General features: G+C 43.3%; 1 protein-coding gene across 3 annotated transcripts in view; it reads right to left on the bottom strand.

The window, feature by feature from the left end:
* The window catches only part of zcchc2 (zinc finger, CCHC domain containing 2), a 44,584-nt gene extending 37,673 nt beyond the window's left edge, over window positions 1-6,911 (bottom strand). For 2 of the 3 annotated variants that reach the window (XM_075452947.1, XM_075452949.1), the window contains exons 1-3: window positions 5,932-6,911; window positions 2,039-2,156; window positions 1,691-1,761 (exon numbers count right to left, since the gene is read on the bottom strand). In XM_075452947.1, coding sequence (XP_075309062.1) covers window positions 1,691-1,761; window positions 2,039-2,156; window positions 5,932-6,732 — 990 coding nt within the window. In that variant the 5' untranslated portion in view covers window positions 6,733-6,911. The remainder of the gene's footprint in view (window positions 1-1,690; window positions 1,762-2,038; window positions 2,157-5,931) is intronic. The other variant, XM_075452948.1, reaches the window with a different exon arrangement.
* Window positions 6,912-26,076: the final 19,165 nt, after the last annotated feature.

Genomic DNA, 26,076 nt, shown 5'->3' with positions numbered 1-26,076 from the left:
TGAGAGCTGCTACCTTTTCATGCACTGTCATTTTTCTCCTTGGTATGGTTGTGTGAAGCTCTTGTTGTCTTTTTGTTGGAGCAGGAGATGTTACTCTGATGATGCCCATTGCATGGAATGATGTGTTTCCTTGTAGTGACACAATGTTGAGATCTATATTATCACCAACAAATTGAAGAACAGTGCTCTCTGCAGGGACTGAGAGGGTTCTCTGATTTTCCTCATGCTATTGTTCACCACTCTCCTCTTGGTCTTCTGAGTGTTCTGTAGATCGGACTGCATCCATCTCTGCTTCCTCTACCTCCATAGCATTCCTTCCATCCTCGTCTGTGATTATGGTATCTTCACCAAAGCTACCACATCCATTTTTCACATTCAAGTAACAATACTTGTATTGACATTTTTGGTACTATATGGTCCAGATGTCAAATATTACCCTTGGTCACACTTTCGTTTACATCAAAGTAATGCCACTTTATACTCAATTTTGAGTTATCAGGTTTGATGCAAATGGTTAAAATATAGTGAGATGCTGTTTCAGCTTAATACCAATATAATAACCAAATTGATACTGTAAATGATAACTGACCAGCCAGATGAGGTGAAAAAAAAAAAACACAGCAACAGTTAAAAGAATGAAAACACAGTTGATTTGACACGTTAGGCCATTTTTGCCGTTTTTGTCTAGAAATGCAGTGTAAATGTGGTCAAAAGGTTTTTTTGTTGTTAAACCACCACTTAATTTCATTCCCTGGGTCAGTACTGTATGGGAAAATGTGTTCCTTTGTGTCTGTATGCAGTTTACTTAAAAAGTTATCCCACATTCTGAGAGTTTTATCATTGTCCGGTTTCCAGTCTAGGGCATTAAAGGGTTAAAAATGTTAACTTCAGGGCATTCTTTCAGCTTAATACCCAATAAAATAATAAAATCAATACTGTAAATGAGAAATGAAGAGCAAGTGGGGAAAAACCACACAGTAAAACATTGAAATAATGAAAAGACAGTTGAATTTCTACACGTTTTAGGACATTTTTTTCTGTTTTTGACCAAAAACGCAATTTAAATGTGGTCAAATGTCAAAAACAACCACTTATGTGTATTCACTGGGTCAGTATTGTATGGAAAAATGTGTTAATTTGTCTCTGTATGCAGTTAACTTCAAAAGTTATGACCCATTCTGCATCCTTTTTTTCAATCTGTCAGGTTCCGATTTTTACATAGGCCTTCTGGGCACCCCAACTTTGAAAGGCTGTCCAGGAAATTCCTATGGGATTTGGCCTTGGATAAATTGTGAGGTGTTTCTAGACACCTGTAAGAATACATGGTAAAAAAATCTATTGGTAATAAATTTGTTCACAGATTTTCAAAACAATCCATATCTTTCCCTAACTATATAAATAAAATTAAATTGAACTTGTCTCACTACAGAGACTGCTTTTCAGGGTCAAGACCTGGTATCAATATTGAAGTAAGAATTTGATTTAGAGGAAGGCTAGAAGTCAAGTTTAGTTCTGATGATTAAACTTTGGGAATGCGTGACCTATTGGTGACCTGTCCGGGGTGTACCCTGCCTCTCACCCAATGACAGCTGGGATAGGCTCCCCCCGTGACCCTGAGTTGAATTACGCGGATATAGAAAATGGATGGATGGATGGATGAATGTGTTACCTGTCAGGTGCTGTTAGTTACCTCAAAATTGTATTCCTTGTCATTTCCAGTCCGAGAAATGCCCCTGAGCACAATTCCCTCAATATGAACTGCTGCAAAAATAAAGATTGATTTACATTGTTATTACTCAGTCTCTCTGACAATTTTAGAAACAAAAATGCATCTGCAATTGGTGTAGTTACAAAAGTGCTTTAGTTTGGCAGCTGTGGGTCACTGGTTCGAGTTTATTCAGCAGTAAACCAAAAAAAAAATAAAAAAATAAAAAAAACTATGAAACTTTGGTTTCATGATTACTTCAGTTAACTTCTGCACCTGCTGCAAATCAGTAGAGCTTTAGTATTACATGCAGAAAGAACGGTTTCCATTCACCTTCTCTTTGTGTTGTCCAGCGGCTGGAGCGTCGGCTCTGCAAAGGAGGGTGGGAGGATGTGTACTCTCCCAATTCTGGTACTGAGGGCCCGTAGCCCCCCTGCTGACCCATCAGCTCCTGGAGACCACAACCATGTCAGATTAGTTACTGTATCAAGTAACTAATCTGTGTTACTTAAATACCAGTAGCAAAAAATAAATTAATATCAACTTTCCATTAACTATAGTACCATTTATTTCATCCAGACACACTGACTGAGCGTAAACAGTCCAAAGTAAACATATTAATGTGTGATTAATTACAACCAAGCACGACATGTGAACCCACTTAAAACATTGAGTAGCTAACAACATATCAAGAGCAAATATTCTCAGAACAGAAAATACTTAAATTAACTGCCAAGCCACTGTATCCAAGTAAACACAGCCTCTAGGATATCTAATGAGAAAACAAAATGTGGCCATCTGACCATCAACAGGAATACAGCAGTTATACAAGCACAAGAAACACCATAAACCTGTTTGATTCCAACCTTCCACCCATTCCCCTTTTTTTAGACTGTTTGGAGATAGATGAAATTAAAATCCAGAAAACTCATGAACGTTGAAGACGCTCTGATAAGGACACAGAAAATTGGGATTTTCCAACAGAAGTCACCAGTCACCTTCAACTGCAACTAGATGCTGAAGTCAAGCAAGATTACTAAGGAGCACCTTAAGGGGCTCAGTTCTGGACTTCTACTGTGTTTACTTGATTGGCAGATGTCTCTCACTCAGTCTTGCTGGTTGCCACTCTCCAGTCTGACATTAGCCCCACCCAGGTTCCATTCTGTATCCAAATGTAGACTTTTGGTTACCGAGCTTTAAAATCCAGATTGTGGATCTTGTTACACAGAGCAGGTTTACCAAGTTATCTGGATACTTTGGTCCAGGGATGTCCAAAGTCGGTCCTCCACGGCCGCTGTCCTGCAGGTTTTAGATGTTGCCTAGCCTGATTAACATAGACTTTCAAATCTCTTCGAGATTCTGGTCTGACCAAGACAATAACGAATACGATTCGAAATGGCCTGGTCAACCCGCCTCCCTCGGGTTGCTACTGGTTGTGGCCAGAAAAGGCTGTGCCTAAGCTTAAGCCAATCACACCACTCTTTCCTCTGACGTATGATTTAGCTACCAGCGGGGCTAACTGGTAGATTAAACTCTTACCAAAGACAGTAGGGAGCAAGGCGAAAACGTCTTCCCTGTCAAGAAATGATTCAAGGGCTGTTCTTTGCTCGATTTTTAACGAGAATCTCCCATCGAACACTTTCATTACAGCATCTACAGCAGTGTCAAAAGCTTGACGCTGCTCCATGTTGATATTGAATGAAGCGCTTCCGTGTACAATCCATGGGTTGAGTGGCAGTTCAACCACGTCACTACCTTGAACACGCCTCTACCCTGGGCCGTTGGCGCTGCTCAAAGTTGATTGCTTCCTGACAAAGTGGGTGGAGTTCCCACTTTTTCGGGAACTTGAATCCACCTGAACGAGCAGTTTGCCTGAGGTAGTGTAGCAGAGCCGAAGGTGTTGCGTCACTGCGAGGGCGGAGCCTGGGTAGATGTTGCCCTGCTTCAACACACCGATTCAGATTAAATGGATCTCTTCAACAGATTGTTATGTCCTGCACAAGCCTGTTAATGAGGTCTTGATCTGAATCAGGTGTGTTGAAGCAGGGAACCATCTAAAACCTGCAGGACAGCGGCCCTCGAGGACCGACTTTGGACATACCTGCTTTAGTCAAAAGCAGAACAACTTTAACATGAATTAACTTTGACAGATTTGTTTCACTGTTAATAAATTCACTTCAGATATTCCTTTAAACCTTCCGGCATAAACAGGCAGCTAACCGTCCCATTTCAATCCTCCGGATGGGACATACCTGCTTGTCAGCAATCAATCATTATCCTCGCTGCTCTATGTGAGAAACAAATGTCTTCCTAATAGAATGGATTTATGTGGGGTTACAATACAAAGTTACCCAGGGTTTCCTAAATACTACCCAAACAATTGTGCAGGTACGCATTCCCGACTGATCGGTATTTGTAGATAATGTAGTATATTCCATATCTATCCATTCATATATGTATACATGTGTGTGTGTGTGTGTGTATATTTCTTGCTTCAGTAGTAGTTGTTTTTTAGAACCTCTGTTTGTTTTCCAGTATTGTTTGCTATTCGTTACTCTTTTGCTGCTGTAGGTTTTTGGAGTTTCCCTGGGTGGGACAAAGAGGGTCCATCTCATCTCAACTTAACTGCATAGTGAGAAAAATTTAAAATCAAAGGCAATGTCTACGACTACTACGTAACAACATTCCTTTAATAAATGTTCTCAGCCATCTTTCCATTTCACAATGACTTATTCTAGTTTTTACTTAAAAGACCGGGCCACTAAACTAGAGATGAGGTGCTGAGACGTCTGTGTGGAAAAAAAGCAGCCAAAGCTCGCTTTTGTACTTTAATGTACTTTTAGTCAGAGTTGGTTAAACGTCATTAGAACAGCACATACACACGGCAGGTGATGTCCCACATCAACAAAAGGCTTCCTCTCTGTCTGTTTTTAAATCCCATCTTAAAACACATCTCTTCTCCCTGGCTTTTGACACGATGTGAGATGTTGAAATGTGAAATTGCTATTTTTAGTATTATTATTGTTTGAAATTATATAGCTGTTTTGTGCCTTTTAATTTATTCTTGTATTTTATTCTTTAAAATTTCTTTGTTTATATTTTTTGTACAGCACTTTGGTCAACTGAGGTTGTTGTAAAGTGCTTTATAAATAAAATTGGATTGGATTGGAACAAACCGTCTTGCTCACAGGTGGAAATAATCAGCTGCTGCACTGTTAGTTGGAACCTGAAGACGCCAGTGCTGTGAATTACTTTTTTTTAATTTTTTTTTTTTAAATAATCAGCTGTACATTCTAATCGTGAAACAGACACTGTCGCAACAATTCTTGGTTTTACATCTGGGTAAAGCTTCACTTTACAAGTTAGCATCTAGGGAACATATTGATGACTTCGACTGCATTAGGTAGCATGAATCAATAGCACCAAGGAATAAGACGTTTCATGTGGGAACAAAGCAAACGACTGAGAAGCAGGGGCGAGGCTAGGGTAAGGCACCACCGTGAGATAGCTCGGCACCCCCTGGCTCAGCACATTTTTAAAATATTATATTATGCAAAAACACTTTTTTTTTTGCTCAAGGATGCATTATTTTAGTGACCATTTTATTTATTTTTGTTTTAACTCTTTACTCCCAAAATAAATATTGAGTTATCTTCAATATTTGTCTCACGCTCTCTGTTATCCCTGTCAAGCCACAGTCTTTTGAAAAGAAGAGGTCAAAATTGAATATTGTAGGGGAAAACACTACTCAAAGCAAAACTAATACAGCTCCAAAAATTTAAAGATGTACTAGTTCACCTCAATTAGTGAGAAATAATGTGCCTCTGTGAGCACTGGGGGCTGGGCACCCCTAAAGACCAGATCCTAAAATCGCCCCTGCTGAGAAGTATCCCAAACACCTGAACGTGTTGGTGAAGCTGGTTGAAACCGCCTGGCCAGCTTTAGCTGGTGGCTAACGCCTTAGCTAACTCAGTTAGCCGGAGCAATAGGTGTGCTGCTGTGGACGACAGCTATTGTTAGGAAACGGTTTTATGTAATTGGTCTTTAACATACTTTGTCAATATGCAATTTAACACCGACTTTGAAGCATTAACAAGCTATACGTGTAGGTTTTTTGCGCAGATTTCCAACCTGTTGTGCTAGCCTGCCACCCTAAGAAAGCAGGTTGTAGTTAATAGCTATGAGAGCATGTTTAAAGGCACTAATGCTGTTTTTTTGCTCATTACCTTTGCCTGGGCGTTTTTTCTAAGCTGCCTTTGTCGTCTTTCATCCTCCAAGATCTGCTCTATTTTCTCAAGTTGTCCTCGGACAACTTCCCGTTGGTGGAAGTGGAAAGCTGGGTGTAGCGAGGCCATTGTAAAAAGCAGAGCTAGCTGTTCCAGAGCCCCTGCCGCCGTGTCGCCGGCGGACAGCCCGCAGATCTGCTCTGACCGCCCGTGCACATTTCCCTCCTGACACGGTGGATAGAATGAGTGGTGGTGAGGGTCCCTAAATGGAGGAAGGGAGTAGTGACAATTTCTATAGAACAAGGCCAGGTCTACACTGCTCAGTATCCGAGAGAGTATCCCAGCACATTCCCTGCTGTCTGATCCGAGGAGGGACAAGCATACCAGGAGTTTGGACCTAACCACCGGGTCAAAGACGTCTGTTAAAACTCCCAGGTCGCTCAGGTTGTTGGCTCGACACTCGAAATCCCGTAAAACGTGATAGTCTTTTCTAGCGAGATCTTCCAAGTAAGATGCAAAAAAGCGGAGCTCCAGGGGTTGGCACATATGTAGCAACCCGCACATGAACTCAATCCGCTTAGCAGGGTTTAGATGCAGGCCGAACCACTCAAACACGCTCTCCTTGTCCAGCTGTGATGCAAACGCATGAGATCTCGGTGACTCCTGGAGCCTGTCGTGCACCGAGGAGGCAGACGTGTCCCTGGGACCTTGTGGGGACTCCGACGGATCCACCGAATCGTCCTCAGCCGTGTCGTCGCCTCCCTCCTCGCCCGTTTTCATCGGTAGCTTCATATTCAGCATTATCAGCGTTACAGGATAGGCTTCAGAGTACAAACACAAGACCAATAGACATTATTGACAATTAACGCCGTTTTGTAATCCTAAAAAAAAAAAAATCGACGCGAACTGTCAGCCTTTTAACGGTGTTTTTACTGTTAGCTAATCATCTGTCTCGGCGACAGTGCTGAAGCTGTTTTTTTTTTTTTCCGCAAGTAACTTTCTTCTTCTACTCATATTTTTCGGCAGAGTGCTTATGGCTGGTGAGTACGTTGCTGCCACCAAGCGCCTGTTAGTGGACTTGCTTTAATCTGCGGAGGCAGTGAATGAAAATTATGGAAGTTTTTCTGTGCCATCAGAGTTTGAATATGAATTTCTAATATCGAATTTTTACAGCATCAAAATCAGACTTTGAATTTGAAAAACCAACAGTGTAAAAAACCAAACTCAACATCCGGGTAAACGGGGAGAAGCAATCGATCTCTGTCTCAATTCATCAGATCAGCTCAATAGATATTGAGTAATGTATATTACTCAATTTTATTAACACAAATGGCAAATAAAGTAAACTCACTCCCCGAAGCACCATCACCCACATTGGTGGACATGGCTGATCTGTCCAATGTAGCGTAACTTGATTGACTGGCGTTGGATGAATTGAGACAGGGATCGATTGCTTCTCCCTGTTTAAGTCTGGTTCTTTTTCCACTGAATTTTTGGAAGTTGATTTTTTTTCCACTGAATTTTTTTTTCCACTGTTGGTTTTTCAAATTCAAAGTCTGATTTTGATGCTGTAAAAATTTGATATTAGAAATTCGTATTCAAACTCTGATGGCACAGAAAAACTTCCATAGAAATACTCATATAAAACCAAAAGATGAAAAAACAATGCACACTCCTTTGAAGTGCCACGTCCCGCCTTTAATTGCGATTAGTTAACATCAGAATGATAAAATAACTAACCTAATACTAGACCTAACCACTGTTATTTTAATACACTCCAAATTCTAATTGTTCCAAATTGGGATATAGATTAATATCTCTGCACACTAAAGAAGAGGTTCATGGTTAACAGTGGATGTAATCTCCATTTTCAGATATGAAACCAATGCAGAGGTCCCTAACAGTGCAGTCTCCTGGACCACTACCAGGTTAAAATGGTGAACCCTGATGGAGCAGGGGAGATATAGAGAGACCCTCACAGTGAGGAGAGTAAAGGGACCTGTTACCTGGATCCATACTCTGGAGCAGTTTTACTGAAACTGATACACTGCTTCCTCTCAAATTCTTGTAGGCTACATTGAAAACTCGACTTTTGGGCTGAGTGGATCCATTTTGTCTGTTTTTACAGCAGGTTTACAGTGGCTGGGTGAAATACCTCTTTCTCAAGCCAGTGTTTTCTTTCTTATCCTGTATACTGATGCCATTCAATAGAACATTATTCTTGGATGTTGACTGCTTGTTAGATCTGCCAGTACCCTGTAATAACAGCCAAAACATTGTTATCTCACAACTTTTAAGTCTGAAACTACAACAGACTGGATATAAGTTAAGACTGGCCTGCATCAATGCTACAACCATTATATAGCTCCTGAGGAAGGGTTTGACAGGCTTGGATGAATAGAACTTCTTCAGTGACCACTGAAGTCTACAGTCATGTGAGATTATTGCATCCATCGATAATTTGAAAAAAAAAAAAAAATTCTGAAGGGGCTTGGAGAAGCTAACAGACTGGACCAGTACAGACAGACACTTCAGCCATCCATCTGGGCTCTCCCTGATGATTTGGCTTGATCTTTTATTTCTTGGTTCTTTGAAACTTCAAGCGTGTTGGTATTTTTGTGGAAGCAACATATATGTACATCTGGTCAAAACTTCTCGACAAGTTTTATTTAATGTAAACAAAATACCTTGACAGAATTAAATGACCATGTGTTTGCATTGTGAGTTGCATTTAACATTTGTGATCGGTGGATTGACAGTAAGAAGTTTTATGATTATCATCCTTTAGTCTATCCAGACAAATGACTTTTTTAGAGTCCTACTGCTTCAATTAAGTACGAGTTATTCACATATGTCATTTATGTGCAAACATATTGTTTTCATTTGTACAACATGGTTCTCGTTTGTAAATCTCAACCAGTGTGAAACTGTAAGCACTTTCACCACCTTCATGTCTACTCCCATTTTCTGCCGTGAGTGAATGTGGGCTTTCCCTGCACTCATCAAGGAAGCAGAGAAAAAGAAAATCAGCTTTCTCTTATTATCTCAGTTCTGTTATTATAAACAGAACAAAAACTGCTGAATCAAAAAAGTAACAACGAGATCAGCTCTGTAAGTTCTGAGTAAAAGATCCTACAGAAGTAAAAAAAATCAAAATAAATGGTTGGATCATTAACCATTGACCAAAACACTCATCAGCTCACAACCCACATCAGGGCTGCAGGAGGAGGAGCAACAGCTACTCTATCTGCAGCAGATGAACACACAGCCTGAACAGAAAACAGTCCGTGTGGAGATGATCGGGAAGACACGCTGACGGACATGGACATGGATATGGTCTGGTTAGAAAGGTGGTTAGCAGCTTGCGTTTCAGTTGGTCGACACTTGTTATGGATTAGAAGCTGCTGACAGAGTTGCAACTTTTAAAGTTCAAGCTGGCAAAATGTTCCCAAAGCTCATGAAATCCCAAAAGTGAAAATTCATTGCAGAGGGTAACTTGGAGCCACTGCAAAGACTGTGAACGTAATCAAGGGAGCCAGATTGATTTAACCTAAATATTTGGTTAGAGTTCAGCTGATTTCAAAAAGTCAGATGCATGCTGAGTCGCATACGAGATCAAACATTTATCAAGAGCGATTAAAATGATTGTTTGGACTATTTGCTACTCTAGTTTAGGCCAGTGGTTTTACCGTGGCCAGAAACAGATGCGTGTCTATTCTAGAAAGACAACTGAAATGATCAATTTCCAGTTGCATGTCAAACACTTTGATTCTTATAGCGGCAAGAGCACAGGCACGGTTAATGACATTTATTAGGGCTCTGTGCCATTTGCCTCCACTAGTAAGCACCGTAAGTGAGGCACAAATGCCTTTGAGAAGTCAGAATTTCTGATGGAGGAAAGGTCTGCTGAATCTGCTACCATCAGATTGGGCAGCCGTAGCTCAGGTGGAAGGTCAGTGGTCCGACTCTTGGCTTCTCCGGGGTGGGGGCAAGACACTGAACCCCACGTTGCCTACCATTGGTGTTTCAATGTGTGTGAATGCTTAGAAGAAAGCCCCGTGTTGCCTATATGGACTAAGATGTGCTGTATGAGTGTGTGAGTGAATGGGTGAATGTGGCATGTAGTGTGAAAGTGCTTTGAGTGGTCAGCTAGAAAAGTGCTATACAAGTACAGTATACTCACTCTCTGCAGTAAAGTAGCATGTTTGTCTCTGTTGCTGGCTGCTACATAACAGGATAAAGTTTTATGTTGCTTTCTGTCTCCACAGTCAAACATAGTGGTTCTTTCAGACTATGCAAGCTTATAGTTGTTACCCTTACGCATGCTTAAGGGATCATTTATGACATTACTTTAATCATTTCTTTACACTTTGCCAAGACTACTGTGCTGGAGCTTTTCAGTCATTGAGGACATGTCTGACGGACAGATGCATTATGGGATGTAGAACAGGCCACAGAACCTCATAGGTTTTTAAGATGCATTTATAGAAAAACCTAAATACTGATAACTTAAAAGTCCAAAATCAAAACATTATAATTGTGGAACAATATATTTAACTATATAAATGAGGGAAAAAGGAAACAGCTGAAGGTGTCTGCAAGCTATTCATGATCAATATGTTTGACTAAATGTGTGTCTGTCTGCACAAATTGAAGTTAGATTTTGAATCTATAATTAAGTTAAATAGGCTGCATCTGTCACACAGCTGTTTCCATACTAATCTAAACTTGCTCAAAATAAAGCTGTGACTTTATACAACACTGCCCTCTAGAGAATAAAAGTGGGAAATTATGATAATAGCAACCCAGGATGAGCATGCAGAAATCTGGTGAAGCTCTGTTACCTCTGTATTTGAAGATGTTTCATACAGTTACAGTGGCTCCTCAGACATATTCGGAATAGTTCAAATGAGTGTTTTCCCTATTCAGGGTACAATACAAACTCTTCACAATGTCCATTCAGTAGATTATTAATTGTACTGACTCTCCTCTGTCTCAATCTAAAGCTCAGAGATTATTATTGCCATCTGTTTTATCCAGTCATATATGGTCTGGTTAGAAAGGTGGTTAGCAGCTTGCGTTTCAGTTCGTCGACACTTGTTATGGATTAGAAGCTGCTGACAGAGTTGCAACTTTTAAAGTTCAAGCTGGCAAAATGTTCCCAAAGCTCATGAAATCCCAAAAGTGAAAATTCATTGCAGAGGGTAACGTGGGGCCACTGCAAAGACTGTGAACGTAATCAAGGGAGCCAGATTGATTTAACCTAAATCTTTGGTTAGAGTTCAGCTGATTTCAGAAAGTGCATCTATCAAAGTACACCAGATTCATTCAGTCAGAATAATCACAAAACTTTGAGAAGGCACATATTTCTGCCAGAGAAGAAAAGACTGGTGCAAATCATCCAAAAGTCAGAATACTGAGAAACTACAAAAGACACCATATAAACCCAGAACATTGCTGTGAAAAGCCCAAAGTACTTTGGGCGTATTTGAAGTACTTCAAGTTAACATTTTCTTACAGTCACATTTTATTTTAGCATTTTATTATGGCCTTAAAGAGTTGGTGAAGCGAAGATTTAACCACCATTTTTAGCCAAAGAAAACAAAAACAAACATGTAGGTACCAGCTGGACAAATGAATGTTGTATTCCTACAGTGTCGTCAGTCTTTTAGCTCAGAGATCAACACTTCTACAGGGATCCAACACATGCTGCACGTGCTTTTTCATCTCTTGCAGTGAAGTTTCTGTAACTTGTAATTTAATTAAAGCCATGAGCCGCTGCAGTGAAAACATGCTCATCGCTAAACCCCAGCGCTGCCACAGTTTATCATATATCTACTGATTGAGATTTTCAACATATGGTTCTGTTATCAGAAAATCAGACCAGACTGAGGCTCAGGCTGCTACTTTCACTTAGCTCTTTGCTGTACCTGAAAGTCTTCACAAACTCATTACAGTGAGTGTTTTCTCCTCATCTTTCATATGAAAAGAAATGTTGAATGTTATGAAAGATTGAGCCTAATTTATTCATTTTCACACAGATGGGATTGTGTGTTCATGAGTGTGTGTCCACGCTGGATCCACATTGGTCTGTGTTGTGTGACTTTTTGTGGTGAAGCTGGCCATGATTTACAAAGGCTGCCCTGACACTCCCACCACTCCCTCTGCCAACCAGAGGCAGGACTGCCACTGCAGTCAGGACTCCTCTCTCTTCACCTTCAGCCTGCAAAGTGGCATTCATCACCAACTTCCAGCTGCTGAGAGGGAAAGGTAAGGCCTTGGCAATACTACTTCACTACATTGCTGATATATATTGTGTTTATATTACGGGTTAGCCTATTCAAATAGCGTGCCGCCAGTATCTCAGTTTGCTTTTAGAAAATGAAGTGATCTCAGCTCATATTGGTAGTAATTGTTGGAGCATATTTAGCATCTCTGCACATGTCCTCACTAGCTTTTGCTTGTCTTTTTCAAACATGAAGTTACCATGATATAGATTTGGTTTGTCCACAAGTGATCAGCCCACAGCACAATGAGAAGACAGGCTAAATATACAGTATAACAGCATACATCAGGCTCTGTGATTATGGGTCAGAGAGGTCCTTGGCTTTATGGCAAAGCACCAGTTCTTTCTGTGTGTCTTGGCATTTCAAACTTGCGCTGTTAGACGGGTCTGTTTCCTGAAATAACTTCTAATTACTACATGTACAACTGCAGAATGAACTGGAAATGACGAAGGTGTGTGGGATGGTTTTCAAGATGTCCATGGGATGAGCCTGGGTGCAATTTCATCACATGTTCCATCACTTTATTGCCTGTCCTCAGGAGTAGTCAGAGTTACCTGTCACCAAGAGCTTTTGGTTAGGATCAGACATTATCATCAGACTGTGGAAAACTGTGCAAGACTGTAGAAATATTGGGTTAAAATGTTGGTTTGCCTTTGGTCAACATTTCATCATTCTGATAGAAATCTGCGAAGTACACCTTTACAAAAACAATGTGCTCCTTTATGACACATAGATTTACCCCTTCGACTTTTCCTCTGAGATCTGTCAAGAGCATGTATGTAATACAAACTGTGAGGATTATAAACGTGTCCACATTTTCACCACTTAATATAAATCAAGTAATACAATATGGAGCCAGCACAGGACATCTTAATACTGAAAGCCTCGTATAAAATGTTCTGGGCAATTACGAGTAGATTACAGTAGGTCACAGGTGTCAACACAATATAACATTGTTAAAGAAGTAAGGAAATGTATTGAATATGATCTACAAATTCAAATTCTGGCAGATGTCTCATAATTCAATGCAGTGACAGAAAAATACTCCTAACCATGGGAGTATGTGGTAGTACCATATACACAGAGCAATCCCAGCAGCATCTGAGTAGGAATGCTCTGGGACTCTGTAGCCAACGGAGGCAGCTGATGTGGTTGCTGTACTGCACTCTTAGTTTGCCAAATGTGGAGTGAGGTTTTAGATGAATTCAGGTTCAGTACCCACTTATCCATATGCTTGCCGGTAATGAATAATTTGTTTTAAAAAGCAAGACTGAGGCATGATGGTACAGCTATATTCTGGAGCTGGATATGAGGAGGAAAAACAAAAAGTATAGATAGTTCTGCATTTTTAGTCTTTCACTGTTCAGAGAAAAATGTTTCTGCTCTCACTCAGATTCAGTCACAACATCCACTTTAACTGACCCTGCCTATCTCTGTGAACGTTAGGATCTGATTTGAACATGTTATTCAGGTTGGGTTGGGGGCTATGTTGATTGAACGGAATAAATCTCATCAAATAGATACTATAGAATTGTAAAAAAAAAAAAAAAGTTAAGCTCATCAATAAAAGGTGTGTTTGTGAGATGCATGCTGAGTTGCATACGAGAACAAATATTTATCAAGAGCGATTAAAATGATTGTTTGGACTATTTGCTACTCTAGTTTAGGCCAGTGGTTTTACCGTGGCCAGAAACAGATGCGTGTCTATTCTAGAAAGACAACTGAAATGATCAATTTCCAGTTGCATGTGTCTAACACTTTGATTCTTATAGCAGCAAGAGCACAGGCACGGTTAATGACATTTATTAGGGCTCTGTGCCATTTGCCTCCACTAGTAAGCACCGTAAGTGAGGCACAAATGCTTTTGAGAAGTCAGAATTTCTGATGGAGGAAAGGTCTGCTGAATCTGCTACCATCAGATTGGGCAGCCGTAGCTCAGGTGGAAGGTCAGTGGTCCAACACTTGCCTTCTCCGGGGGGGGCAAGACACCGAACCCCACGTTGCCTACCATTGGTGTTTCAATGTGTGTGAATGCTTAGAAGAAAGCCCCGTGTTGCCTATATGGACTAAGATGTGCTGTATGAGTGTGTGAGTGAATGGGTGAATGTGGCATGTAGTGTGAAAGTGCTTTGAGTGGTCAGCTAGAAAAGTGCTATACAAGTACAGTATACTCACTCTCTGCAGTAAAGTAGCATGTTTGTCTCTGTTGCTGGCTGCTACATAACAGGATAAAGTTTTACGTTGCTTTCTGTCTCCACAGTCAAACATAGTGGTTCTTTCAGACTATGCAAGCTTATAGTTGTTACCCTTACGCATGCTTAAGGGATCATTTATGACATTACTTTAATCATTTCTTTACACTTTGCCAAGACTACTGTGCTGGAGCTTTTCAGTCATTGAGGACATGATGTGCTACATTACAGACCCCTATTCACTCACACAAGATGTAACCACCCGGGCTGAGAGTAGGATTGGTCATGAAAGAGCAAGATATTTCCACATACAAATGTAAGAAAACCACTTCATAGTCACCACAACACATTTTGATATGTAGCCTCTCGCATTCTGACATGCAGGGAACTCCTGTGTATTACCAGATATCCTTCTGTGGTAGCTGGTGAAGTGTAAGGGGGTCAGAGGGGAAGACACCCAACTACACTTTATTATGATTAGTTCAACTCTACTACTTCAATACATTGTTACAGATGAAAAGTTTAAAGTTCAAGTTATTTGATCTACCATAATATCATGGTAGATGTGAAAATAATAGTTTTTGGGATTTGGGAACATTTTCCACGTTGCCTTGACAATGCTTCTAGAGACCGTTGGCTTATCAACTTAGAAAACGCTGCAGATCCAAATGTAATGCTTCAGGCGGTGTGTTCAAACCCGACACAACAGGCTCCTGACCACACATACCTGAAGAGTTGCAGGATATTATCAATAGTGTTAACATGAGTTCATTTGAATTCAGTTTTTAATTTTAACAAGATGGCCTCTGGCAGACTGTACTGACAGTTGGAAGTGGGGCTGGTTTAAGGGACTGACAATGGTGCAGGATGTCCCTCTGGAAATTCACTGTAGAAACAAATAGTACATGTTCCTTGGCTAGATTGGTCTGTGCTATTTATTAACCCGAACAAGCTCAGCAGTGTACACAGTTTAAATTTGTCTTTACAATACCTGTTCATTCACTTTAAATCCAAATCTGAGACTCAACTTTCTCTTTTCCCTCATGTCTAATCTGTGTGGATCTTGTAAATTACACGTGTTGCCCATTTCAAACTCAAGTTCACTCAATGCTTAAGTTGTCTATAGTAACTCATGAAACATGCACACATTCTTGAAGTTACTTTATACACTTCCTAGAGTTGTGTTGGAATTCATTAAAAGTTATATGAACTGTAAGCTAAATCAGTTATTGACCGCTACAGTTCGTATTGTTTGACACAGTGTACACACCAGCTTAATTCGTTTTTCAGTGATTTTCACTGTAGGAATTGCAGATTATGATGATCCTGCTGTTAAATGTTTTTGGTTGAAAAAACATTCCAGTCACAAGAACACATATTTTGGTGCTGTGTGGTTTTCTAACAGCCTGTTGCATAGGAGCCAAGAAGAAACTTCGTAAAAGAAAGGCTTTGGTAGCTGTACTCTCTTCAGTTTACTGATCCTCCCCTTTTCCAAAGGTTGTCTATATGCTGCAGCCCTTTCTGCCACATTTATTTTTCTGTTTTCCCATCCAGCAAGATCTTCACATTGTTATTTTCTGCCCTGCCTTGCAGTTGATGCATGGAACCATTTTTGAGACATCACGATAACATCGCTGAGCGGACACAAAATAGTTTGATGTCGTAAGTTAACAGTAGTTTAAAATCTCCAGCTTTTTTCAGTTCTCACCATGCTGTGTTCATGTAAAACAATGCAACACATGAACAAAATGAACAAAGTGAACAGAGCCTATCTTTAAGCTATCAGAGGAAGAAAAGGATTTAATTTTCAATATGGGGGTATGTTACATTGAGACTATATTATTGTAGTTCTAGAGACAGAGAAGCAAATAGAGTTTGTTTTCATGTTTGTGTTTCTTCTGCATGCATAAAAATATGAGCAATAGGTCAATTAATTAAAGAGAAGACAAGAAAAGACAGAACACCCAGCCACTGGTTTATGAGTAATTCTTCTGGGGATATGAAGTTGTTTTTGTTTTATGGTCTAACAATGGCTCAGCTTGCTCGCTCACGTTCATTAGTGTTGCCAATTAGGCCCAGAAACATGTGGATAGTGACATAACAAACACTTTAACTAAATCTGCTTTACCAAAATGTCCTCCTTTTGGACATCTGACAGGCTTTTACAGCAGCTGTGTTTTGTGTCTTCATGGATCTTTCACTCTTTAGTTTTGTATTGAAATGCTCAACTAGGTTGAGATTAAGTGAGATCAAATTCAGAATCTATCCGTTTGCTTCCGTCTTCTTGATTTTGTTGTTTTGATAACTTTACCACTGAAAAGGGATTAAATAGCTTCCCTTAAACTTGGGGTGTGCAAGGACTGTGCACAAACAATCACAAGAAATCTTTGTAATGTCAACTTTTTTGACCCAAGGGTTAGTTGGTTTAGGTTTGGTTTTGAAGCTGTGCTGCTTGTGTGATTTCTCCTTGTAATTCTGACAGTTAAGCTGCCATGCCAATTGAGGAGTTTTTCAAATGAGAGCAGCTGATTGAAGTCAACTAACCAAACAAAAAAAGACCCCAAAGTCCCCGGCGTTTTGACATGGAAATGCTGTGCATTTGGCACAGTAGAAAGACAGGGGTGGAGGAAACATTTCTTCCCTTGATTCTCATAGGGAATGTGGGATCACTCGCAAATAAAATGGAAGCGCTTGGAGTGTTCCTGAGGACACAGCAGACATACTGATAATGCAGTATTATGTGGTTCACTGAGCCATGGCTGCAGGAGTATAAAATTGACTCCAATATTTCTCTATCTGTCTTTCAGATACAAGCCATCAGACATCAGAAGCAGTGGAATTGTACTCTGTGTGATAGTGGAGTTCAGTGGTCATTAACTACAGCTGGTTTAATCCTGGAAATGTCTCTGTGAGGGAGGGATTGACCTATTAGCTGTGAGCTTGCATCCACAGTATCCACTGAGAGAGGTCTATACACAATCTATATTGTGTCTATAGGTCTATATTTGAGGTAAATACACAAAAATAAATAAACAAATGCAAGAAGGTATGTACAAGATGTAAAATAGTATATACAACATATGAACATGATAAAATGCAGGTGAAATAGTAACTCACAGTGATGATGAGGTATGATTATGGGCGCTTATGTGGTGTTATGGAGTCTCACAGCTGCCAGTAAGAATGAGCTGCTGTAGCGTTCCAACCTACACCGCGAGAGTAAAAGTCTGTTGCTGAACGAGCTGCTCAGAGTCCGCACCGTCACATGTAGGAGGTGGGAGGTGTTGTTCCTGATGGATGTTATCTTATATAACATCCTCTCCTCTCCTCTCCTCTCCTCACCAACCTGCTCGATGGGGTCCAGAGGGTAGTCCAGGACAGAGCTGGCCCTCTTCATCAGCTTATTGAGTTTCCTCTTGTCCCTTTCTGCCATTTCACTGCTCCAGCAGACCACACCATAAAAGATTGCTGATGCCACCACAGTGTCATAAAAAGTCCTTAAAGCGATACTCCGGAGTAGATTCAACCTGGGGTCATTTGAACCGTGATATCCAGCCAAGTAGCCCACCCGCAGTTTTTTCGATATTGGCTGAACATCAGCTGAGTTACTGAGTTATCCCGAATAGCTTCGTACAAGCGCTAATGGACCCTGGCAGTATCTCCAAAATTACCACACTAAAATCACATGCCATGACACCAAACTTCTACAGTAGTACAAATATGGTCTGTACTCACAAAACGATGCATTTGGAAGTTTGAAAATAGTCCAGGAGTTTATTATTATCAACACAAGCCTAATAGCTTTTCTGCTGCTGAAGCTGCGTCGACGTCACTTCGGGGAGCTGGGAGCTTCAAAGTAAGATGAGGGTTGATCTACTACTGTAGACAACAAAGCAAGGCTGCTCAATTTCTCCATTGATAAAATAATTTCACAACTCTACAACATAAAAATTCATAAAAAAACATGCAGAATATAGCATATACTTTGTTGTCTACAGTAGTAGATCAACCCTCATCTTACTTTGAAGCTCCCAGAAGTGACGTCGACGCAGCTTTAGCAGCAGAAAAGCTATCAGTCCTGTTCACTCCAAAGGACCTCAGTCCCTTTGGCAGGTGAAGATGGCTGAGGTCCTTCTTGTAAAGTGCATCAGTATTTGTGGACCAGTCCAGTTTATCATTGAGGTGAACACCCATGTATTTGTAGTCCACAACAGTTTCAATGTCCCGTCCCTGGATGTTCATCAGCGTGAGTTGGGGTGCCATTCTGCGGAAGTCAGTCATCAGCTCCTTTATCATGCCAGCATTGCGATGCGCTGATGACCCCTCTATATTCCAGCTCGTTTCCCTCCGACACCCAGCCAATAATAGCGGTGTCATCAGAGAATTTCAGAATATGGCAGCTCACTGTGTTGTAGCTCAAGTCTGCAGTATACAGGGTGAAGACCACCTCAGACACACACAGTCTCTGAGCTTCATGTACTGAGGTCTGCTGGTGAGGTAGTCGATGGTCCAGGAAGCCAAGTGATGGTCCCCTCCCGCCCTCTCCAACTTTCCCCCTGAGCAGTGAAGGCTGGATGATGTGGAAAGCACTGGAGAAGTAAAAAAATATGACTGACAGTGCACCTGGTGCTCTCGAGGTGAGAAAGAGCCCGCGTCATCGCGTCACGCCGTCATCCACCCCCACGTGCTGCTGGTAGGTAAACTGCAGCGGGTCCAGGTGTCACACCTACTGAGGAGTCATGACCACCTGTACAACTGATCTGATAATCTGTTTATTTTACTGCTCAGTCCATCCCTGCCAGAAGCATGACAGAACAATCTTTCCACTCTAACACCAAGTCCCTAATGACTAGCAGGCGAAGGTGGTCGAGTATGAACCTTTTCCGTGGCCTTCATCAGGTGTGAAGGCAGTGCAACGGGTCTAAAGTGGTTCAGCTCCTTGGGGTGTGCTGTCTTTGTAACAGGGACCACACAGGAAGTCTTCCACAGGATAGGGGCCCACTCCAGGCTGAGGTGAAAGATGTATGTGATCACCTCACAGAGCTGGGATGCACGGTCCGTCAACGGTCTGTTCAGTCTGTTAGCCCAATCCTGGTATCCAGACTCTGCATAGCACCTTCAAGTCTGTAGTTTGGAATCAGTCCTTAAGTGCCATGCATGTCTCTTCAGACCATCTTCTGACAAACTTCGTAGTCGTGGGTTGTTTGCACACCATAGGAATGTATGAAGGCATTAGACCAGGGATGGGCAGGGATGATTTCTTTTTTTCAGTGCAAAGGGCTCTCATGAAATTAAAACATACAAATCACCATCCACCTCAAGGATGGCAGAAAGCTGCTTCAGTATACTTCTCTTATTTAGCTCTGTGCAACGTGTTGTGGGGGAGGGGTGCTACTTTGTATGCATCCATACTGGGTGGCATGATTAGAGTCACCGAAGATGAGGACAAAGGCTTGGGGGTGTGATCTCTGCAGCTGAGATGCAACGGGGTGAATTGTCTCACTTTCTGTTGCCGCATCGGCCGCCAGCCGGATGAAAACAGTTATCACGATGACATGCAAAAATTTCCGTGGCAGGTAGTACGGTCAGATGTTAACAGCTAGTAGCTCCACATCTCATGTACAGCGCCGGTTCTTGACGCTGATGTGCCCCGGTTTACACCATCGCTCGTTCACATACATCACAATCCCCCCCACCTTTCCTCTTGCCAGTCTCCTCTGCTTTATGGTCCACTCTCACCAGGTGGAACCCCAGTACTGTGACCTGGGAGCCTGGGATGAGGTCGCTCAGCCAAGACTCAGTGTAGCACATCATGCTACTCCCTCTAAAGTTTGATCAGTTCCATAAGCTCATCAGTCTCTTTTGGGAAAGAAAGAATATTCCCCATAATAATCGACTGTATGGATGGTTTGTACCATCTCTTCCACTCACGGCACTTCACTCCAGCTTTGCATCCCCATCTCCTCTGCTGTAATTCTGTGGGGATCTGTGGTCCTTTCCTGAGGTGTATCAGCTGGTTGCTAAGTGTTAACAGCTGAACATGAGTGAAACTTCATTGTTAAAGCGTATGTAAATGATTAAAAAATAGAAAAATAAGATCACACTTTGATTCAGACAACCATACTTGTGATAAGTTGAAAAAAAGATCAGTAAAAACAAGAAAAAGACATAAAGAAAGTAAAGGTGATCAGAGCTCCTGTAACTAGCCGCCACTACATGGTGCCATCTAAAAAAAAAAAAATAAAAAAAAAAAATAAAAATAAAAATCAAGAGGCAGTGTTTACTTTACCATGTGTCACTGTTAGTGCTGCCTGTGACATCATCAGCTAAGTCACTGCTAGGTTACAAACATCATCCCAATGCATTCATGGGGATCTCTGGATATTTTAATCATGTCTCTGTCTTTGTTACACTTTCAACTTCCCAATAGTTTGTCAACTGATCCACCAGAGTAAATAGAACATTGGATTTATTCTGTGCAATGTTAGAAATGTATAGAGCCCCTCTCACCATCCTCCATTAGGAAAATATGACCACTGGCTGGTTCTCCTCACCCCTAAGATACTCCCAATGTTCATCAGCAACCTGTGAGCAAAAAAACCTTGAGGGGATTGTCTCAGGAAGCTGAAGAAACTGTGAAGGGTGCTTTGAGGCTACAGACTGGAATGCACTCCAAGTCACAGAGATATCAGTGCCATGGCTGAATGTCTGACAGACTATATCAACTTCTGTGTGTAGTTTGCCTATCATCCCATGTTTGATGTTCAAGATTCCATCATCTATCTGCTTCAATGTGCCTTTGCTTATCTGGACAAAAGAGGCAGTTTTGATTCTGAGGATCCTGTTCCTTGATTCCTCTTGTACTTTCAATACAATTCAGCTCGTGCTGCTATGTAAGAAGCTCCAGAAATAAAGATGGATGCCTCTGTAATCGCCCGACATCCAATGATTTTTATAAATATATATTTTATATTTTTATAATAAAGCATCCCTTGGCATAGCAAATGTGTTTGGCATAAACGGTATTCAGATTACAATTCTGCTGCCATAATGCTGGACAAGACAAGGGGTTAAAAAAGAAAAAGAAAAACAAAAGAGCAACTGGGACAACGTTTGGAGGGCCTGGGAAAGGGGCCCTTTTCAATCACACTGGATGAAAGCACGGACATTTCCAATACAGCGCAATTGCTGATTTTCATCCAAACAGTCACGAGAACTTTGAAATTGTCATGATTTGTGTTCGTTGTCCCTCTTCTCCCCTGTGTTTTTGGTTTCAGCTTTGTTAATTACCCCCAGGTGTTTCTTGTTCCCATGATCGCCCTCAGTGTATTTAAGTTCAGTTCTGTCTGTGGCTCCCTGCTGGAGTCTTGTATTGTCAACTCCTGTGATCGTCTCCCAGTGAGTCTAGTCCCTGTGTGTTTTTCTTAATAAATGCACGTTTTCCTGAAACGAGGAGGTAGTCTGTCTGCACTTGGGTCCTACTTTACCTTCAACTCCTGACAGAAGACTCCAGCCAGACATGGATCCAGCAGCAGAACCGGAACGGATCACCCTATTTGAGTATCTGCGTCGGGAGGCCGCCAAGTCCCAGCGCCGCGCCGACGAAGAGGCTGCGCGGTGCTCACCATTCTGGGGCACCCGGCTGGCGATCGTGCCTCCCGGGTGCGGCCCCCGGCGATACTTGAACGTTCCACCTCCTCAGAACCGGCCGTCCTCGGGACGAGAAGGACGCCGGTCTCGTGGGTGCTCATCAGGGGCATCTACCGTGGGTGCCGCCTCCCAGTTTCCCCGGGAGGGTCACCACGTCCAGGCCCCGGCATACCCCCGGCGGGGTGACGCCTCCCACAGTCTCCGGGAGGGTCACCATGTGAGTCCTCGGGTGAACGCTCCCCACTGTTCCCGGGGAGGTTCCCGTGCTCCTCGCCAGGGGGTCCCTGCCACCGCCGCCACAGCCCCGCGCCGTCTGAAGACCCCAGAGCCCGCTCCGCGCCGTCTGAAGACCCCTGAGCCCACTCCTCGTCAGCTCCGAGCACCTGAGCCCGCTCCTCGTCAGCTCCGAGCACCTGAGCCCGCTCCTCGTCAGCTCCGAGCCCCTGGGCCCGCTCCTCGTCAGCTCCGAGCCCCTGGGCCCGCTCCTCGTCAGCTCCGAGCCCCTGGGCCCGCTCCTCGTCAGCTCCGAGCCCCTGGGCCCGCTCCTCGTCAGCTCCGAGCCCCTGGGCCCGCTCCTCGTCAGCTCCGAGCGCCTGAGCCCGCTCCTCGTCGGCCCCGAGCACCAGAGCCCCGCCTGACAGCACCGGCTCCAGCTCCTCGCTATCAGGCTGCACCTGAGCTCGAGGTGAGCTCAGGGAAGCCGCAGGAACTGCTCGGCCTGTCTGCCTTCCTGCTGGGGTTCCTCCTGCAGCTCCTGGAGGAGCCTCAGTCTCCAGAGCTTCCGCCTGTTCCCAGCGCTTCCACGCCGCTGGTCCAGCCGGTTCCCAGCGCTTCCACGCCGCTGGCTTCGCCTCGCTCCAGGGCTTCCACGCCGCTGGCTTCGCCTCGCTCCAGGGCTTCCATGCCGTCGCCACAGCTTCGTGGGTTCTGTCGGCCTCCCGGCCGCCTTCCAGAGTTTCGTCCCGGTCGTCTTCGTGGGTTCCGTGGGCCTCCCGGCCGCCCTCCAGTGCTTCGTCCCGGCCGCCTTCGTGGGTTCCGTCGGCCTCCCGGCCGCCCTCCAGAGTTTCGTCCCGGCCGCCTTCGTGGGTTCCGTCGGCCTCCCGGCCGCCCTCCAGAGTTTCGTCCCGGCCGCCTTCGTGGGTTCCGTCGGCCTCCCGGCCGCCCTCCAGAGTTTCGTCCCGGCCGCCTTCGTGGGTTCCGTCGGCCTCCCGGCCGCCCTCCAGAGCTTCGTCCCGGCCGCCTTCGTGGCTTCAGCCGGCCTCCCGGCTGCCTTCCAGAGCTTCGTCCGGGCTTCAGCCGGCCTCACGGACTGTCCTCCTGAGCTCCGCCAGACTTTTGTCGGCCTTCTTGTTTCCACCCACCTTCTGTGGGTTGGGGTTTTTGTTTCTTGGACTCTGTTTTGGACTTTTGTGTTGTTGCTTGCCCTCCCTCCGAGGCCCCCACCGCCCACCCAGGTTGGTTTGTTTTTGTGTTTTATGGACTAAAGGGCGTCTGGGATCCGCCCTTAAAGGGGGGGGGTACTGTCATGATTTGTGTTCGTTGTCCCTCTTCTCCCCTGTGTTTTTGGTTTCAGCTTTGTTAATTACCCCCAGGTGTTTCTTGTTCCCATGATCGCCCTCAGTGTATTTAAGTTCAGTTCTGTCTGTGGCTCCCTGCTGGAGTCTTGTATTGTCAACTCCTGTGATCGTCTCCCAGTGAGTCTAGTCCCTGTGTGTTTTTCTTAATAAATGCACGTTTTCCTGAAACGAGGAGGTAGTCTGTCTGCACTTGGGTCCTACTTTACCTTCAACTCCTGACAGAAATAGGCGAAGAGTATGGAAGTTTTTCTGTGCCATCAGAGTTTAAATACGAATTTCTAATATTAAATTTTTACAGCATCAAAATCAGACTTTGAATTTGAAAAACCAACAGTGGAAAAAAATTCAACTTCAAAAAATTCAGTGGAAAAAGACTCAACAGGGAGAAGCAATCAATCCCTGTCTCAATTCATCCAACGGCAGCCAATCAAGTTACGCTCCATTGGACAGATCAGCCATGTCCACCAACGCGGGTGATGGTGCTTCGGGGAGTGAGTTTACTTTATTTGCCATTTGTGTTAGTAAAATTGAGTAATAGATATTACTAATATCTATTGAGCTAATATTAGCTTGATTGGCTGCCGTTGGATGAATTGAGACAGGGATCGATTGCTTCTCCCTGTTTACCCGGACGTTGAGTCTCGTTCTTTTTCCACTGAATTTTTCGAAGTTGAATTTTTTTCCACTGAATTTTTTTTTTAGATGTTGAATTTTTTTTACACTGATTTTTGTTTTTAGAAATTTTTTTTTTTTTTATACTGTTGGTTTTTCAAATTCAAAGTCTGATTTTGATGCTGTAAAAATTCAATATTAGAAATTCGTATTCAAACTCTGATGGCACAGAAAAACTTCATAGAAGAGCTGCTAAGCATGGAGAGTATCAAAGAGGAGTCCACATTTGTGATGCTGTGTGCCGCTCGATGCATACAATGTGAAGCTGCCGTTGTTGTAGTTCTTTGTTAGGCCTAACGGTAGGCGTCCACTATTCCGGCACGTCAAGCCGTATCCAACGCATTCAATTCATTTTCAATGAAATCCGGCCGATCGTTGTCGCCGTGCTCGCAAAGCATGCTGGGATTCCGGCGCGGCGGACCTGCGGCACGTCAAAAAGTTGGGCTCGGCCGAACTTTATGCAAATTTGCCACGGCAGACGGAGTGCGTTATCCAATGACAGTAGATCATGTGATCTCCTGTGTCGCAGCAGCAGCACAGCAGCTCTCCTCGCTCGCAGATCCACAGCCATGGTGAAATACGAAATAATGTTCCATTGCTGACGATTTATACACATTCATTTCCCTCCAAAACTCAAATTTTTAGAGGGAGAAACTTCGGTTGGTTAAAATCACAAGTTATTTACTTTCCCCCGGAGCCCGTATGTTCTATCTACAACTTCGTATACAAGCCCCTCTGTACACGCCCACTGCAGTAGCAACACGGCGAGACTAGGCATCCAATCCGGCGAGTTAAGTTGACGTGCCGGAATAGTGGATGGCTACCGTTACTGTAGGTCTGTCTCAGACCGGACCGTGGGTTACCATAACTTTATTAATAAATAATACACAACGGAGGCGGGGTACTTTCTGGTGCTCTCTTTAGTACATCAGCTTAACCACAGCCATTATGACGAAGAATCTGTGGCTTAACCCAGCTATAGATACAAGCAATCAATCACAGAGCCTGGCGCGCCGCAGGCCAACATTGTCGAGTACCGAGTGCTCGATCAGATACACCACAGCCGTCCACGGTCGGTGTCACAACAGATGGAACTGGGAGAAGGACTGGTGCCGTGTCGCTGCTCTCTGAGAAAGTGGCCAACAACGGAGGTGAGAAACTAATCAAGTATCTCTGTATAATACACCAAGAAGCCCTCGCTGATCAAACGATTGAAATGAAACATGTCATGGACATTGTTGTGAAGACAGTTGATTTCCTGAAGTCCAGAGGTCTGAATCACCACCAATTCAAGACTTTTTTGGAGCAATCAGAGGCAGATTTTTGGTGACGTCATTTACTGCACAGCCATCAGGTGGCTGAGCAGAGGTGCCACACTGAAGCGTTTTTTTAACCTGAGGAAGGAAATACGAGAGTTCATGGAGTCAAAAGGACAAACTGTGACACTAAATGGCTCTGGGACCTGGCGCTCCTTGTTGACCTGAATACTTGTCTCAGTGATCTCAATGTGAAGCTGCAGGGCCACGGGAAGCTCATTTCCACACTATTTGACAATGTCAAAGCTTTCCAGAGAAAACTTCCTCTGCAGCAGTGACAGCTCAAACAGGGAGATCTAACCCATTTTCCCGCCTGCAAGGCGCTGGCAGATGACGCAGGCACAGATAGGCGCCACGCTTTATGTCACCTGCATTCAGACAAGAACCATAACCTCATAAAACAACTTCGAGAGGATTTCCACCGCCGCGTGAAGTCAAGGAAGAGCCTGGA

This window comes from Odontesthes bonariensis, chromosome 20 (genome assembly GCF_027942865.1).
Source record: "Odontesthes bonariensis isolate fOdoBon6 chromosome 20, fOdoBon6.hap1, whole genome shotgun sequence".
In the NCBI taxonomy this organism is placed as follows: Eukaryota; Metazoa; Chordata; class Actinopteri; order Atheriniformes; family Atherinopsidae; genus Odontesthes; species Odontesthes bonariensis.
The sequence above is the reverse complement of the archived record's forward strand: the minus strand, read 5'-3'. Positions and strand labels throughout refer to the sequence as shown.